Source organism: Perca flavescens, chromosome 17 (genome assembly GCF_004354835.1).
Source record: "Perca flavescens isolate YP-PL-M2 chromosome 17, PFLA_1.0, whole genome shotgun sequence".
Classification (NCBI taxonomy): Eukaryota; Metazoa; Chordata; class Actinopteri; order Perciformes; family Percidae; genus Perca; species Perca flavescens.
The window spans coordinates 16,057,144-16,074,922 of record NC_041347.1 but is presented as its reverse complement, the minus strand read 5'-3'; the positions used below and the strand labels follow the sequence as shown (position 1 = coordinate 16,074,922).

The 17,779-nt window shown below is 38.9% G+C and overlaps 1 protein-coding gene across 2 annotated transcripts in view; it reads right to left on the bottom strand.

The window, feature by feature from the left end:
* The window catches only part of dst (dystonin), a 104,408-nt gene that overhangs the window by 69,722 nt on the left and 16,907 nt on the right, over window positions 1-17,779 (bottom strand). For both annotated transcript variants that reach the window (XM_028603345.1, XM_028603344.1), the window contains 4 exons: window positions 11,675-11,736; window positions 8,969-9,058; window positions 5,231-5,308; window positions 3,867-3,959 (listed from right to left, as the gene is read on the bottom strand). In XM_028603345.1, coding sequence (XP_028459146.1) covers window positions 3,867-3,959; window positions 5,231-5,308; window positions 8,969-9,058; window positions 11,675-11,736 — 323 coding nt within the window. The remainder of the gene's footprint in view (window positions 1-3,866; window positions 3,960-5,230; window positions 5,309-8,968; window positions 9,059-11,674; window positions 11,737-17,779) is intronic.

Genomic DNA, 17,779 nt, shown 5'->3' with positions numbered 1-17,779 from the left:
ACATAGCATTCCTCTTTAGGGCCTCGAACACAGCCACAGATGTTTCCCATGGCTGACACGTATACAGTCTCTTACCCATTGACAGTGAGCTGTTTTCAGGCAAAGTATCCGGTGAGCTCCGCTTGATCTGAAGAGCCACTATCCCATTGACAGAAAGCCAAGTTCACGCTGTGCAACTAGCACACAATAAACAGTGAGAGACAAGCCGGCAGCCCGACACAAAGCTCCCTTCACTCAAAGTAGAGTTGACTTTTCCTTTTGTTGACTCACAGCTGAGAACTGGTCAGCCTGTCTCTCTCTCTCTCTCTCTCTCTCTCTCTCTCTGTCTCTTTCACTCACTCTCACTGCATTTCTGTCTTGCCTGCGTGCTCACTCTTGAGTCTCTCCTCTGACACTGGAATCCTTTCTGACCTTTGAAACATTTATCGGGCTTCACTAATCCAGCACAAACACCATAAATGCATACGCAGACATGGCTCATGTGCTTATAGTTCTCAGCTGAGCAAGAATGGAAGACTTGTGGACAGACCTGTTTTGTGCCGACTAGTCTGCTTTGTCTACACAGTAAACATGCACGTCACAGACGCCTCTTAGGTTTCCTAATATTTGCGTCTGTAATGACGGATGGGGACAAGGTTTAAACTGCAAGTGGATGCCAGCTGATGGCCACCTATTATGCTGTGAGAAATTTTGGCTCAGCAAGTTTGGCAGCATGAACCAGAGTCCCAGCCAGTCAGAAAGGCTTTGAAAAACAGAAGAGCATAGAGAGCAGCAGAAGCAGAGTCAAATCCGAGCTGGACAACAAAGTGCTTTCACTTTGTCTATTAATCAAGCTACGTACAATAGCGGAGCCAGAGGTGGGGCTTAAATCCAATGGTTTAAACAAACACTATTATCTGAACAGATCACCACCACCGCAGTTCACAGGGGGGCAAATGCTCTGACCAGGAAGTGATTCAACACATAAAAACCATTGCAGCACAACATTGCCTGACAGCATGAGGGAAAGGTTCACTGTAGGGGAATCAATCAATACTTTTATGAAATGGCAAAAAGAGAAGTAAGTAGTGTGTGAAAGGGTAAATAAATATAATGCCACCACACAGCTCAACTAAAAATAACACGGTGCTACTGTCAGCTTACAATATTTGGACCCTGAAGGTCAAAGTCACCTGACAGCAAACACAGTTCAAACTACAGTGTACTGATTACTCACACTGCTACTTATGGGCAGCTTATGGTAAAACCACCAAATACTGGTATTACTGCAGCATTAAATTGTTATGGTTTTGGTGTTGTCTTAGTTTGGTAGTCTGTTTTCTGTGTTGTCTTTTGTTCAGTTTCCTGTTTTATTTTGAAGTCTCTGGTTTTCTGTCTTGTCCACTTTACTTCCTGTCTTGTGTTTCCCTCCTTTTTGATTGCTTTGCCCAGCCTAATGTGTTTCACCTGTTTCCCAGCCTTGTGTCACCTGTCTTGTGTTATCTCATTACCCTCTGTATTTAGTCTTTGTGTTCCCCTTGTCCAGTGTCAGATCATTTTGTGTGTTTTGTGTCCCCCAGTGTCAGCGCTCCCAGTTATTCCTGTTTTTGGATTCCCTTGGTTTTTTGATACCTTTTGTCTTTGTTTTTGGAATCGGTTTTTTCCTACTGCCGTTAACAGGACTCCCTTGGTTTGTATGTGTTATATTAATAAATCCTCCTCTTCAAACGTTCTCCTGCATGCCTGCCTGCTCCCTGCATTTTGGGTCCGCCATTCCCTACTCCTCCCTGCTACACCTGACATAGATTATGTTTGTAAATGTTAAAAACTAGGGACAAGAGTTGAGAATTAGCTCTAGCTATAAACTCTATATGCTGCGCATCAGTTATGGGCTTTGTATTGTAACTATGTTTGCTTGTATGGTCCCTGTTAAATAAACAGATAATAAAAAATTTTTTTTTTTAAATGATGGTTTATAGCATTTAATATTATTTATATACTTGCTTGGTACAGGCTTCTTTTCCCCCATCAGTGAATGAATGAAATAAATGAATCATGACTCTGTTTGCGTACAGATCAGTAGACATCATAGAGACGGTGACAAACAAAGGAGATAAACAGGCATAGAAATACCTTACTACAGTGCAATGTCACCAGCTATACTAAAATAAACATTTTACTCAACACCATGTCCCAGGTCAAAATGCCACGTGGTCACCACTGTGAAGAATAGCGGCAGCGTTGTGTGATGAAATCAACTTATCTGTACAGACATGATCAAACAATAGAGTCTGAAACACCATAACAAAACTTGCAGCACTGAAACAGTGAACCTGCAAGGTAGAGGATTGAGGTCAAACATTACATGGCACACACCCTGTCAGTACTCTTAGTTTATATAAGTTAATATATAAAAGAATTAGCCTGCAGCACTAAGAAAAGCTCATAAAATATGTCCGCAAAACAACCCCTGAACTTCAGGCAGAGCCTGTCATATAAAAGCATGTAATATAAAAACAGTTCATACATGCCAATCTGCTGTCAGCTGTGATTATATAATAAAGCCAAAGGTGGATACTGTGACTGAAGTGTAACGTTTTCTCTGCCCTGCTATCCCCTAAATCAAGAAGAAACAGGCCCATTGCTGCTCAAGGGCTTGCGTGAGACTGACAGCAGCAGGTGTTGGCATCATCTCCGACGCAACCTGTCAGCAAGTCCAGGCAAAATTATATTACCTACTTTATCCCCCATTATTTCATTGAGGGCGTTGGTCAGGTAGATGCATTCTGGTTCTAACATAATATACTAACTGAATGCCATCTCGATCAAAGCTGCAAGTTTGAACGACTAGTACAATATTACTGTCCCTAACCAACCACATGCCAACCAACATGCCACAGTCAATGTGGCATGTGCCAAAGATATTAGTAATCCAATGCAAGACAGTCCGAGAGAGGGAGAGAAGGGAAGCGAGAGTGCGAGTGAGAAGTAGTTAAAGTATGGAATTTCTGCATGCTATTGGAGTTTGGATAGACACTTCGGTGGACACCTGGATTCTCTTGGCATTCAACATTTTTCAGAACATTCAGGGAGAAATATAAACTCAGCCTAGAGCACAATCTTGAAAACCATCGCAACTCTCCAAACTGCAAAGCTTGGTTGTACTGATTTGTGTACAGATGTTCACAGAGTAATGCCACAGATTTCTTGCAAAAACAGTAAACCAAGTAGACTCTGGGAAATAACGAACTACACAGAGTACAATACTTTTCTATTGTTTTAAATTTCCAAGCCATTTCCTGCTGCATTCAAACATAGACTTGTTACAACTCAAGCTAAATCAAATATGAATTAAAGTAAGCCAGGTAAACACTAACATATATTACACTGTAATCCTCAGTGAGTAAGACAGCAATAATATCATTCAGCATAATCTATGCTGCACAGCTTCGACACCTTGTGGTCAAAAGTAGAATCATTTTAAATGCATTAATCTGGAGGGCATTTGACATGCTATTATGCAACTCAATCCCAAAGCATGCCAGCATTCATGTTGCACTTAAATATCTGTAAATCTCTAAGACAAAGGTATCTCAGATAGGCTTTTTTGTAAAAAAATAAATAAATAAAAAATAGCCCTACTGTAAAACCAAAAGTATCTGCATGGTAGTTTCTGTCAAATCAGATGTTTCAGAGAAAGAAATATTGCTATTTTGAAGTTCATGTGTTAAATTAACACCTTGTTAGTAGTATGAACTCATCACTTACATACTGTATAATACAAGGAAATGAAAGTAAGTAATTATCCAGTATCTGAGTAATAAATAATCATACTTTCTTGGCTATTCAAAATCATAATTACCAAACCATGAGATGACAACACTGACCTGAAAGTGCAGAATAATGGTCCATATCAATCCCAGGGTCAGTTTTGGGTTGCCGTCTGTGATGTCGTCATTCCTGATGTTTACAAGTTTGACCTGATTGCAGGAAACGCATCATCATTCACATATCACATATTTACAAAAGTGTGCAAACCCTGCTCTTGAATTTTTACAATATGGCATTATGGTCTTTACATTTATTTGTGTATTATTACAAAGTATGAGTGTAACTGCGTTCTTTCTATTTTGACTCATATGTCTGTCTTTTATCAAGCACCACAAGGTGGCACAACAGTCATTATATTATGTCAGGGAACACTGTGGGTCTGAGATGACAGAGAGAATGAATGCTTGCTACTAATTAAATGCTATAAACCTGCTAGGACTGTTTTATCATGTCGGAGTGAAAAAGTATGTGCATTTAATGAATTCGCAAAAAACTTAATAGAGAAAATCAGAGTCTAACCACATTCTTGTTTTAATGGAGCAGTTCATTTATCCCTCAAGTGCCAGCCTGATCATCTGTAATAATTGCAATCAATAAACTGCAGGAGGAGATTTAAGGAAGTTGGAACAGTTAGATCCATAAACATTTACTTATTACAGAAGGTGCATGAATGTGTCTGATATGTACAGCAGCTAAAACAACAGAACAACTCATTTGTGACCATCTATGATTCCTTTGTCTCAAGCCTTACGTCACATCTGGCTACAGCTCAGCCAGGCTGTGTTCTTCATCACATCCTGAGTGGTGGGGGAGGGGAGGGCAATCAAAGCTCTCAAAACCCCACTGATGGGATTTGTAGTCAGCGCTCCTTAAATGCTGCCATGACTATTTGTGGAAACTGAATTTTCATCAAGGAACATGGAAAATGCCACGAGTCCAACAGTGTTGGAGAATAGGCAGTGTCTAGGTATTCACCACTGAATGGGGCTGTCCCACACAATGTGGCACTGTGTCTCAGCACAGATATTCAGACACAGTGTGCCACTTGCATTCCCAGTTCAATGACGTGTACCTTTGTTTGCATTTGCCTGCCTTAGGGGTTAACGTGTAAACAAATCTCTCATAATATGATGCAACTCCTAATATACACTATGAACTAATACAGTTACTTTTATTCTATTTTAGTGTGCTATTCAGCTGTAACCTTTTGTATAATTGCTTCCTCAAAGTATGAAAATTCCTATTTAATTATGTGGACTTTCAGTTGAATACTGCTATGAATTGTTGAGGACAGGAAAGGCAGACACATTTATTTGACCTGCAGTCTAAACTTTTAAAGGTTTATGAAAATGTTGGCTCAAATGTATTCCAATCGAAAGTGTGACAGAACAAGAGTTTCAGAGCTTGGATTGATCCTTACCTGCCGCCTCTTCAAATAATCCAGTGCTATTTGTACATTCTGGAGTCTGTGGAAGCGCATCCTCCCTCTCTCCCGAGGCTGTGGACATAAAGAGGGACGAGGGGCCATGCATGGCAATCAGCTTCTTCTCAATATCAGAGGACACATTTAAACAATGATTAGTAACATGGTGGACACAGGACATGCTTCCAGGTTCTTACCCGCTGATCTGGTGAGGTAAAGACTTCAAAGAACGCACAATAAGCTCTACCCAAAAAAAAAGAGCAGACATTTCTGCAGCCCCACTCAAAATCTGTGCATGTACAGAACATATTCCACCATTTGCATCTCTAGAAATTTTGCTGTTAACGTGTAATAACAAACCAAGTAAGCCTGCTAGTTAACACACTCTCACAGCTAAAGTGTACAAAAAACACAGTAATACATTTGGTTCGCTGTGCTGTAGACACTAAATGTAAATCTTTAAAATGATAGCAGAATGCTGCATTGTTCGAACAAGTATCCAATGTCTTGTGGCAAATACACGCTGACAGTAAAGGGCCACAGCATGAGGTAATGAAATGGAAAATGCATTGAAGCCAGGATGCAGCAGCAACAGCAGCAGCAAAAGACCAGTGCTGCATTCAGCCATATTTCTAAGTTAATGATAGCTGAGAGAGGAATCCCGCTCATCTCAAACAATATTTAATAAACCCATCTCCCACAGCTTTCATTCTGTGAATCTCATACACTTATGAAGAGCTCTTGAGGCTTTAAGATACCCAAAAGCATGCAGATGAAAAATGTCCTGATGCTCATGAAGGTTTGGAGCACTTTGATTGTATGGCTCAATGATGGGCAAAGCTAATGAGATGGATATAAAGACCCAAGCATTATGGGCAATTTCCTTAATAATTTATTGCATCTCTTTAATGCCTTTGCAAGGTCAGTGTGCCAAATATATTGTTGATGCATGCTCAAAAAGAAAATTTGAGCATGACGATGCCTGGGTCTTTAGATCATGTGCACATTTATCTGCATCATCAGTATCATCTGGTCATGTATACAAGGATTCTGACATTATTTCCTGATCAGAAGAAGTGGCATTAGGAAACATAGAAATCACAAATTTAGCTAAATTGGGGAAAAGGAAACAATACTCTGAAAGCATATAGAAGAACTACAATATCTCCTAGCGCAATTATGCAAGACTACAAAAAGACAAATCATACAGTGGGATTGTTTCTACACTCCTGTTAACTGGCCACAACACAACTCTGAATTAGTTTGTTAAAAAGGGGTGGAGGGGCAAGCCACACGTACCCCCTTATCATCATCATCCACCGTGTCTCCATGCTGCTCAACTGCACATGCTTCTGTCCCACTCACCAACCGCAATGTCTTCAGAAAATCACGCTCCCTTGGCTTATCACCGAAAAGGCAACACATGGGAAAGAAAGGAAGACATGGACACACACGGCGGCCAAATAAAAAGGAAGTTAGACAATGGACAGAAACCAATCATAGAGTGGAGAACAGAAGAGGGGGAAAGTAGAAGGAAAACAGGATGTAAACAGAAAATAGATAGCTTATAGAGGATGAAAGTTAGTCACAGTGAAGGAGGGAGTAACTGCTGGGGCTCCTTGCATAGGAATACATGCAGTTTATATACAGTAAGGGAAATCACAGCATGATAACATTATGGAGCTCAGGACTGCACAGAGACTGTATTAACATAATTTAATATAAGATGAAAAAATGACATGTTAACATAGAAATGAAATAATACTGCAAATAGCCTGCTGGTTAACATGCAGTAGCTCCCGTCTTAGGCTAGAGTACTACAGCTACATACACTGTGCAGCTATGTGCTCTGTATGTGAGGGATTAGACTCATACATAATACTGAACTATTTAGAATTCATGCCCTTATGATTTCTCATGAACAAAGTAAAAAAAGACCCCATACTGATAGAACAAGGCAACAAACCAAAGACTGAACATTATGACTATTTTTTTGGTTAAAATAACATGTAATATGGACATTGATTGCTAACAATATTACAGTGTATACCTGACAATTTTGCATTACAGTTTGCAAAACAATGTGGTCCATCAAGAACCTATTGTTGTATTTCAGTGTATAAAAATGTACTTTCAATTTAGTTTATTTCTACAAATAAAATATATGACACTTTCCACAATCCTTTTTTTTAACAGATGCAAAGTAACCTATTGGGCACCTGGATTAACACAGTACAAGTACACTTTCATATTTGTGAAAAGTTTTGGTTACTTAGCATTTGAAAAGTGTTCCACACCTAGAGACGATCAACTTCAAGTTTTGACAGAACAATCATTCCAGCTGTGTTTTAATCACCATAACTGCACAGCTTCCTGCACTCAAAAGAAACACTGCTCATTGTAATATTACTTTATTACTGAGAGGTGCAGTTATTGTGCATTAATATTTGCAAAAGGGCATTTTAAGTAAGACCGGACGTGAATTTTTATGCACAGAAGTGCAGCAATGTTGGTCCCCTAAAGGTCAAGAGTACAAAGAGTTCAGGACACAGTCACAACCAGCAGAGAACCAACAGGGATTTTACATACAGAGGTTTAAATAACTGCTCATGTAATTGTGGTATTTAAATAAAGGAATGTCACAGGAATGTCTGTAGGAATTTGCTTTTAATTTCTTGTACAGACCGATACATTGGTGCCGTTTCTACATACTGTATCCATGTAGCCTGGATGGGATATTCCACGCTTGCAGTTTATGTTACTTATTCTAATATACAGTAGATGACAGAAAACGGCTCAGGGCTGTGCTCTTGGATTTTACTGCAGCTTTTAAGGTCACTGACCATAATATTCCTACAGCCAAGCCTAATTGTTATGGTTAGCTCCTGCTTGGGGAATGGGGGGGAGGGTCCAAATAAAGAATTAAGGTAGACTTTGGCAGTTAGTGCGTTAGAAAGGCTAGTTAGCAAGTTAAACTTTGTTAATAACGATGATTATCTTTGGCCAAGAACTAGTTTTCCTAGTTAGTCCGAGCTAGTTTTCCTTCTTGCTAGCTTTTCCTTGCTAACATTTTGTTGACTGAAAGACAACAACTTTTGCTGGTAATCACCGTATTTAATATCCCACTCAAGTATGTTGCTACTTGAACACTACTACTGTGGCACAAAGCTGCCCATCCCTCAGCGTATCCAAGAAAACATATTTAAAGCAAGGCATACTGTACCACATCTTACATCTGATAGAACAACACAACATCAGTCAGTTTCATATATATCCCAGAATGGATAAGGAAAAAGAAACAAAAAAGGAAACAAAATAGTGTTGTAAAATGTTCAAAACCTGCATACAGTTAAAAAAAAAAGTTACTTTATTGAGTGAGTTTCGGTGGATGTAAAAATCACAGCTGATCTGATTACAGACCCTCAAATCCCAGGATTCCCTCCTACCATCAGTTACGTAAGTCAGATGGAGGGAGGGAAAGGTGTGATAGATTGCTCTACGGGAAGAGGAATACATTGCTCACTTTCATTGTCTAATGACAATCTGAATGTTTTGTGATTTCATAAGACTGATCTCAAAGGACATTGTTCTAACAACTCAATAGGATCATGTCCACATATACCAAAAGATGATCAGTGATTCTGACAAACCTTGTTTCTTTTAGTTCTGTTTCTCTCTATATATATTAGAAACACTGACCACGGAAATTAAAACAACAGAAAAACGTTAACTTACCAATGTGTCTCCAGACAAAACCTCCAGCAGTGAGATCAGGTTATGTCCATCTCGTAAGTCTTCATACAGGTCATTTATATGCTTTCGTACCTACCGACATAAGAAAGAAAGAAAAACGTGAGCAAATATTGTTATTAACACAATTTTTCATTGACTGTTTATTGTAACAAATATAGCTATACAACTACTGTACATGGTGTTTTCAAAATCTCTGAGCGCAGTTATTGAACCATGATAATCTCAATTTCTAAAGAAAAGATGAAGATCTTTTCTACAAGATTATACCAGGAACCATGAAAGTCTCTCACATTCTTACAACTGGCGTAACAACAAATCAAACACCACTTCTTATGTTTCTTTCTCGTACCACTCAATCAAAGTGGGGTTCAGTTTCAGTTTAAGCCTAGTTTTAGAAGAAACCTGTTTTACACATATTACAACAGTTCCCTCTAAACTGAAACAAATGTAGAATAAAAACACACAGGATATCATTGTGACACCATATCTAAATACTTGAGCGAGGCACTTAACAACTCTGGTGCGAGTCTTTCTCCGTCCTGTAGGCCCATCTCTCCTTCCTGCCCTAAATACCGCACCTCTGTAATCACCCTGCTGCCCGCTGACCTGCTTTCACACAGGGCTTTCAGCACTGTAATCCCAGATAGCAGCCACAGCTGTGGAGCCAAAATAGACTTGCACCCTTATGTTATTGGGTCAACAAAGCAGGTCCCCAACTATTACTCAGCACCTCTGATTTCTGAATCTGACTGTCAAACCTGAAGTAAAATGCAAATATTCAAATTAAACGATCAACTCAAGTTCAACGGGTTCAAACAATTGCAGTACAGAGCATATTGTTTTTATACTCACGTTTGTGTTTCTCTCTGCATGTGTCCTGTGTTACTGCAGTACCATAAACATAATATATTATTTCCTTTTTCTTTCGGTTGTGACAAAGTTTACATAATGCGGCCCTGCATTAAACAGTGTGAGCTGTTGCAGGTATTTCCTTAAGGACCAGCAGCTGGTATGCATGCAGCGTTCATCCTTCTAATATTTCTCTTATTGGAAATAATAAATCCCTTCCTGTTTGAAAACATCACATGACAATCATCAGCACTGATTCACAGGAAGCCCCATCCCCATCAAGTAAGGATTGACCCTTAAATTGACCCTTCAGCATCGTGTCATGTAATATAAGTCTGGAGGCTATAGGCATCACCAGAGGCAGCAGTTAGTTGTTGAGATATTTCAGTCAGGACCAAAGTGGTGGACACACACTGCTAGCGTGGCTAAACGTTTCATATGCTTCATGCGACTGCCACCTGTTTTCCAAAGCATACAATTAGTCTTTGATTGATTTCCTACCTTCTATTTATATCAAAATTATATGAAAGTCACCTTGCATAGACTTGAAGATACAAGCCTTGCTTGAGATACAAAATCTAAATAAAATACTATAATGACTCTTATAAATATTGTTATTAACACAACTGTTCATTGATGACTGTTCATTATAACAAATATATACCTATACAACTACTGTACATGGCGTTTTTAAATATCTGACCGCAGAAGAGATCTTTGAGGGTTATACCAGCAACCATGAAAGTCTCTCACATTCTTAACTACAGATCAACCACTGATGTTTCTTTCTTAGAACCACTCAATCAACTTGGGGTTCAGTTTCAGTTTAAGCACATTTCATAAAACACATTTTACAACAAACGTGGTGACGCAGTTGCAAGAATGGACTTTCTGAAAACTGTCTCTGCTGAGTCAGCTTATACAAAAATAACCGAACTTCTATCATTGCTTTCGTTGCTCATTTGGTGACTGATTTATTTATGTTTGGGAATTCCTGAGTCTTAAAATGTTTCTATTACTTAGCCATATTTGCTGCTTCTCATTTCCATCTGGCAAGCTACCCCCTCCCTGGAAGATATCCCATTTACAGGACTCATGGCCTCAACTAACGCATCTACTGTATATCAGTACCATTGAGCAGTTCACGCTGTGGGATTGCTTTTCATGCACTTTCATGCACTCACAATAATAGTGAAGTAAATTAATAAATGAAATCCCCTTAATTTATATATCACATAACTACATGTTTATGCCTTTTACATCACAGACAAAGTAATTTGTGGTAATAGCAGTGATTAATGCACCACTGATACATGGATTTTATAAAGTATAACATTACGCATGATTACCAGGTAGTGATGCATTTTGTACAAAGGTCTATTAGAGGAGACTTGCCAGTGCTTGTCTGTCTGCTAAAGTGTTTTATTAAATTCCACACACACATGAAGCACCACAGTAAGCGACAAACAACAAAAGACAACCTGTTGCTGCAGCAGAACAACAGCATATGCCATGCTAAATTACTTTTAACAAGCTTTAATAATATCTGGGCAGGAATGTTAGCATGTTGGAACCCAACATGGAGAGTGGTAATTGTTATCACTGCCAATTCTTCCCTAATGGATTGTTTATGTTAGAGGAAAATGGTTTGCTGATTGTCGCATGGTGGAAGAAAAGTTGGAATTTGAACTATTATTTAGGTTTCACCTCTGTATTAATGAATATAGTTTCCATAGGAAAACATGGGACACAAATGGATGAGATCAGTTTTCACATACAGAAATTCTGAATATGACATGGTAACAGAAAAAAAGGACGCTATCACAAATGTGTTCTTACCTTCAGCAGATGCTGGTTAATCCATTTTGTAAACGTCTTCTTCTGCACTCTGTCTCTTTCATCTGGAGAAAGAAAAAAGAAAAAAATGCATCCTGTGAATTATTTTGACATTTTACAGCAATCACCATAGAGGTGTTGGGGCAACACAAATCTCTTTTGAAGAAGGTTGTCATTAGACAAGGCCAATTTTGCTTTGTAAAAGCCTGTTATGTGGCCTCTCATGTTTAGTGTTAACTACGAACAGAGAGATATGGGGAAACAGCAGTTCTTTACTAGTGGGTCAGCACTTTAACTCTCTTTACTTACGTTTTAAAGCATTTAGCAGTTCATTTTTGAAGTGCTTCCTGCTGTACAGACTCATGTGCAATGTTATTTTTGGATTTATAGTTTTAATGAAAGTGATGCAGAAAAGTAAGGACATCTAAAGACCGCAGGTCCCAGAAGTGGCTATTAAGAAGATGTCATTTCCCAGAGGCTGAAATGACATCACTCTCCTGCATGCTATTGACCACATTGTTTTTTTGCTTCCCATTACCATAGCAACCAGACTTCCTGCAGCCAGTGACATAACTGAAACCAGGACGCAAATGGAAGCAATTAAAAAGGAAAAGGAAACGGGTTATATACATTTTCTCAAGATCAATACATTTCTAACAGTATACTAATGGTAAAAAAAAAAACTATGCTTGGATTAGAAAAATAAAAACTACATTTGCATTTTTATGTTTTTGCGTCAACATTATGAACTTGCATTTTTAATGCTGGACTATTCCTTGAGATTGGCCTCTATCCAGTGTCATAGCAGAGCAAGATTCACACCAGTGACCACAGTTGTGACTTATTCCACGGCTGCCTGACACAACTCCTTTAAATCAACCTCAGTGCACACCAAAAAACTCACATGTACAATCAATTACATTACAATCTGTCGGCTAAGTCACATTTACTATGCTGCTAATGACAGCAACACTCTGGAAGATAAGTATTTTTCTGAACATTGGCCACAGGACAAACAACACTGATGACCTCCTCCCTTTAATAATCCTCAAATACAGAGGAAGTTTTGCTCAAGGCTTACCTACTAATAAATAACTAAGTAATGAGCAAGCTCAGACATGACTAACCTGTCAAGGAAATGACAAGAAGAAGAAGCAGCAGCAAGATAAATACTGACCCATGCAGCACATTAGAGTTACCAGGTGAGCTCTATGCTCCCTCTCAGCCTTCAGCAGGTACTTCATGCTCTGCACTAGCTCCTGAGGGCTGTCGAGAGGATCGTGGTTCAGGTAGACGGATGCCATGTGGATAAGCGTCTGAGGAAGCAGTAACAGTCTCCTTCTTCCTGCCTGCCTGCCTACCAGCCTCTAGGGAAGCCGCAACTCCCTCTATCATCAAGCATCAAGAACGAGTCCTGTCAGGTTTTCCATGGCTACTCACTATTTTGAGTTTCCACCCAGCTGAGTGTTTATCTAGCAGCAGAGACTCAAAACCACAGAAAAAGAACTGTGCTTCTTTTAAAGAAAGTTGGGAAAAAAAGGTTTCTGGATGGTTCCAACTTACTGTGGCAAGATACAGTTTATTCAAGCTGCAATTTAAGAGCAATGTACCATCATTTCATTCATGAAAATACTTCAGTAATTCATATCAATATATCTTGAGAAATATGTACACCTATATACCTCGATTTTCAAGTTTGCAAAAGTTTTCGAGTAATCATCTATCTATTGAGCATCTGCCAAAACTCACCACAATGTTTACCTCAGCAGAAACAACTTAGAACACATCCAGGCAAGTAACAATCAACACGCTTCATGACACAACACAAAAATACCAACAGGCAATCTCCATGGAAGATATTCAACTTTCAGACAAATTGAAAAAAATTAATAATAATAATAAATATATTATACGGAGCATACCAGTAACATAAGAAAGTTATAGAAAAGAAAGCTGTCCTGTCTTAAGTTGTGGGATTCCAGTGAAGCAAAAATCTGTGTGAAGAAAATATAGCAGGATTTAGAGTTACCAGAATAAAGGGAGGGGGGGTATTTTAAGAACCCTGTGACTGTACTCTCTACAGATTCTTGCATTTAGTTCATCTAAAAATAGTGCATGTGTAAAAGCTGCTGAGAATTGGAAAATGGGTTGCTCTGACAATTACTCTGTATGATGGTCTACACATCTAGATCAAGGCCTAACACAAAGCCAAACATTAAATTAAGGAAGCAACACATCAACATATCACATCCGAGTCTGACAAAACATTTATCAAAAAAGAATCCAAAAAAGTAAAGTAATCTGACAGTACTGCTTTGTCATTGCTGATGTTTTTTTCTGTGTCACAGCTAAATCACAGAGTAATAAAGCAGTGTGACCTACAATAGGACACTAATTTCGTTTGAAATGCCCATATCTAAGCTTTGCTGAATAATATATGAACCTGTCCTGAGAAACTCATTAATATAGATTGGCTGAGAATTCCAGGAAACTCTCCAGCCGAAAGCAAAGGACGGGAGCTGAATGAGAGTATCATCAGCCAGCTATCAGACGTGGTCAGCAGCAATAGACTTCTGTACTTGACATATTGCACAGATTACAGATAACCCGCACACTTAATAGACTCAGAACAACATCCGCCACTGTCAGGTGGTGTGAAAACTGTGAAGCAGAACTTGGGAGCAGGTTTGAATATGCTATGAGACAAGTAATGTCTTAACCTGTGCTTCCTAAAAAATGAGGGTGTGTTTAATAGTATGGTGCCCCCTTGAGGATCTAATGAGAATAAAAAGTGACAATGAATTCTGGTTTGATATCAGCCCAAAATAAATTACACTTTAAAACACTTGTGTTGTCTTCCCGTCAACCTTGAAAAGAACACTTATTTTTTTGACGCCTTTTTTTCAAAGTTTGTTTTTGCTTTTTCCAACATTCGAAATTGTAAAATTTTTCTTCTACACATTTTCAGCGCTTATTTCTATGTCCCATATTTTATTTTGTATCGGATATAAAACAGAAATTGAAAATGGGTCAATTTGACCCAAAGTCAACACAAGGGTTAAAGTTATTTGGTCATAACATGAAAGCAGTAGTAAATATGAGTAAAGATCAGATATCAGGCAGCTTGTCCCCGTAATAATATCAATGACATAATGTCAGATCAATATGATCATACACTTTATCAGCTATATCAGTCGCGGTTTGAAGGTACGTTTTTTATACAATATTAAAGCTGCTGTATCAAGAAGTCTCTGAAAAAGCTTGGAGCAAAGACATGGTCACTAAACACCAATTTGTTTGGCTCTGGTTTGATACTCAGTGACTTTTTTCTAATTCTAAAATTAACCCATCATCATCACTAAATGTATTATGTTTATTTCATTGCAAACGTTTGCTTATACCGGGAAGAGCCTCCAAATTGTGACAACTGACAACAACTAGAACTACATACAATACATGAGAGCACTTCACAATAATGCTTTAAGTATTTAGGAATAATGCTCACATTTTCTTATGATGTTTTAACATCCTTACTTTAAATTCAGCATCTTACTTTTAATTCAGATTACAGTTTAAAAATGTGTAAACCAACAGCTTGGGACTTCTGAAGGGTCACGAAAGCCTGACTAACCACGTCTCTCTCATATTACATTTGAAGTTCTTGACATTTAAAACCTTGAGGCTGCCTAAAATTTTGAATTGAATTGAAGCCTTTAAAATGTACCCCATGATAGGAAGTTAAACTGGTAGTATTTAAGTAGTCATTGTTATTTACTGTACAGTCTTTCTGTAATTAACAGAGAACTGTATATGAGCACACTCAAGTGCATTGCTTCTTTTAACAATGACATAACAAACACTGAAATCTTGACACACAGTAGCCAGTTTTGTATAAAGGTTAAGGTTTTTGTGGTCTGTGTGTAGCCTACTTTGTCTACAGTCTGAACACAGTGCTAGCCAACAGTCCAACCCAGCATTCAAACAGCATAGAGCTCCGAGACACTTATTTGTAGAACTCAGCACATGTGCATGGCTATAAATAGCAACAACCCTAAACCATGCTGCCCATGCAACTGCAGACCACATAATCTGTGCCACTTAGGTGACGTCCTTCATTTCCTTACATACAACAAATATGACTGATGAAGTAAATGCTTGTAGTAGAGTTGAATTTGTAGTACAGTTGATTCTTATGTAATCCTGGAAAGGGGTTGGAGTCTTATTTTCTGGTTTGTGAATGTAATTTATCCATCCTAAAAGGAAAGTGTTTTAGGTGTGAGGATATGTTTGGCCAGTATTGATTTTTACGTTCTCTAAAACCAGCGATTTAGGACATGACACTGGTCTGTATGACTGATATTTACCAAACTGCTTCCAACTACACACTACCAGACTGATGGAAATGCATGCAATCATCAGCAGAACAGTCTACAGCATTTCACACTTTCATTACTATATTTTCTCAAGCTTCTTTGAACAGGAAAACGGATAAACTGCCTGGCACAGGGGGCCGGTGACACCCTTTGGCATCTTGTTACGTCAGGATGCCTAAAATATCCCCACATTCTGAGCTGAGCAGAGTCAAAAAGTCCTCGCAATCAAAATCCAGCCTCTGTAATCCTCTTGACCTCGTATGGGAGGGAAATCAAAACAGACCTAAAGACTAAACTGAAAAGCCCTCGACCTTCCAGCCTATGACATGGACTTGTTAAACATTCTTGCTAAACAGCTTGTATTTCAAATCTCCCTATCTTGCACCCGGCTCGGCGCAAAGCCCGACGCAAGTGTCTTTGCTAGTTTAAGAACGATGCAGTTGTCAATTTCCCATCCAGCGCCCACGTTGTTTAAATAGCAAATGCACCTGCGCCGATCTGTGCGCCCATGGGCGTGCTGATCTTACAGGGAGGTGTGTTCAGGTGCATTCTTGGCGTATTGCTATCTTGAGCCTAGGCTCGTGCACAGCGTGCGCACACTATGCTTGTTGCCATATATGATCTGCTTGCGCGCTTTCACTTCACGCACAAGCAGATCAGTTTCTTCTCCTGAAAATCTCTCCTTCCTGCTTAGCAAATCCGCCATCATATTAGCAATGCACCAAGGTACAAACACGCCTGGCTTTTAAAGGGAATGGGAGATGACACTCTGATTGGTTTATTGCATGTTATGCCCAAAACACACTTATGATTAATTAAGACATTAAGTACAACCCTTTTGAACCATGCGCCTGACGCACGGACCCTTTTTTCCACCGTTAAACTAACAAAAGTGGATTTGTACACGCCTTAACTGCACCTGCGCCTGGCGCTTCCCGCCGTGCGCTTAGATCGTTAAAATAGGGCGTCTCATGTTACAACCAAGACAGAAAGCATAGGCATATGTACCTTGGCTTTGTTTTGAGTACAAGGCTGTCTGTTGCATAGCAGTGGGGATTTTGAAATGCAGGTCTACATTGATCGAAGTCAACACATAACAATAAGTTCTGATATTGCATACATTGACAGGACATGAATCACTGAAACCATCATTTAAGTGAGTCTTAAATTGATATTATATTGAGACAATATAAAAAGCAAAGGTTTGCCGCAACCCCAAGGTTACTCAAGACCCACGTAATGCTTCAATAAGACAAACAACATACAAAACACATTCTTTGCTAACATAAAGTATGTATGTAATGCTATGTAATGTAAAGTAATGTAATTTGTTCAGTAGGTCTCTATCTAAGCTCTGTTGTGTCATAAGCCCTTTAGTCACATTATTTATTATTTTATAAAATACGACTAAATCCTACAGCCATGCCTGCAGCTCTGTGAGGTTCGGGAGCTATATGCTAACATCAGCATGCTAACATGCTCACAGCAGGGACAATGCTAAGATGTTTAGGAGGTATGAAAATGTCGGTATCATGGCTAAAATGGTCTGTTGCAACTTACAACAACCTAAAATGTTATTATTCAACCGTTTGTCAAATGACACATTAGGGGTTTGAAATGCACAGAGGCCCACTGAAATGATGACTCAGCTCAATCTGGCTACATTCTTTCATTTCCTTTTAATAGGCATGTTGTGAACAGAGTATCCAGATAGGTGGTAAGCAAAAATACTAGT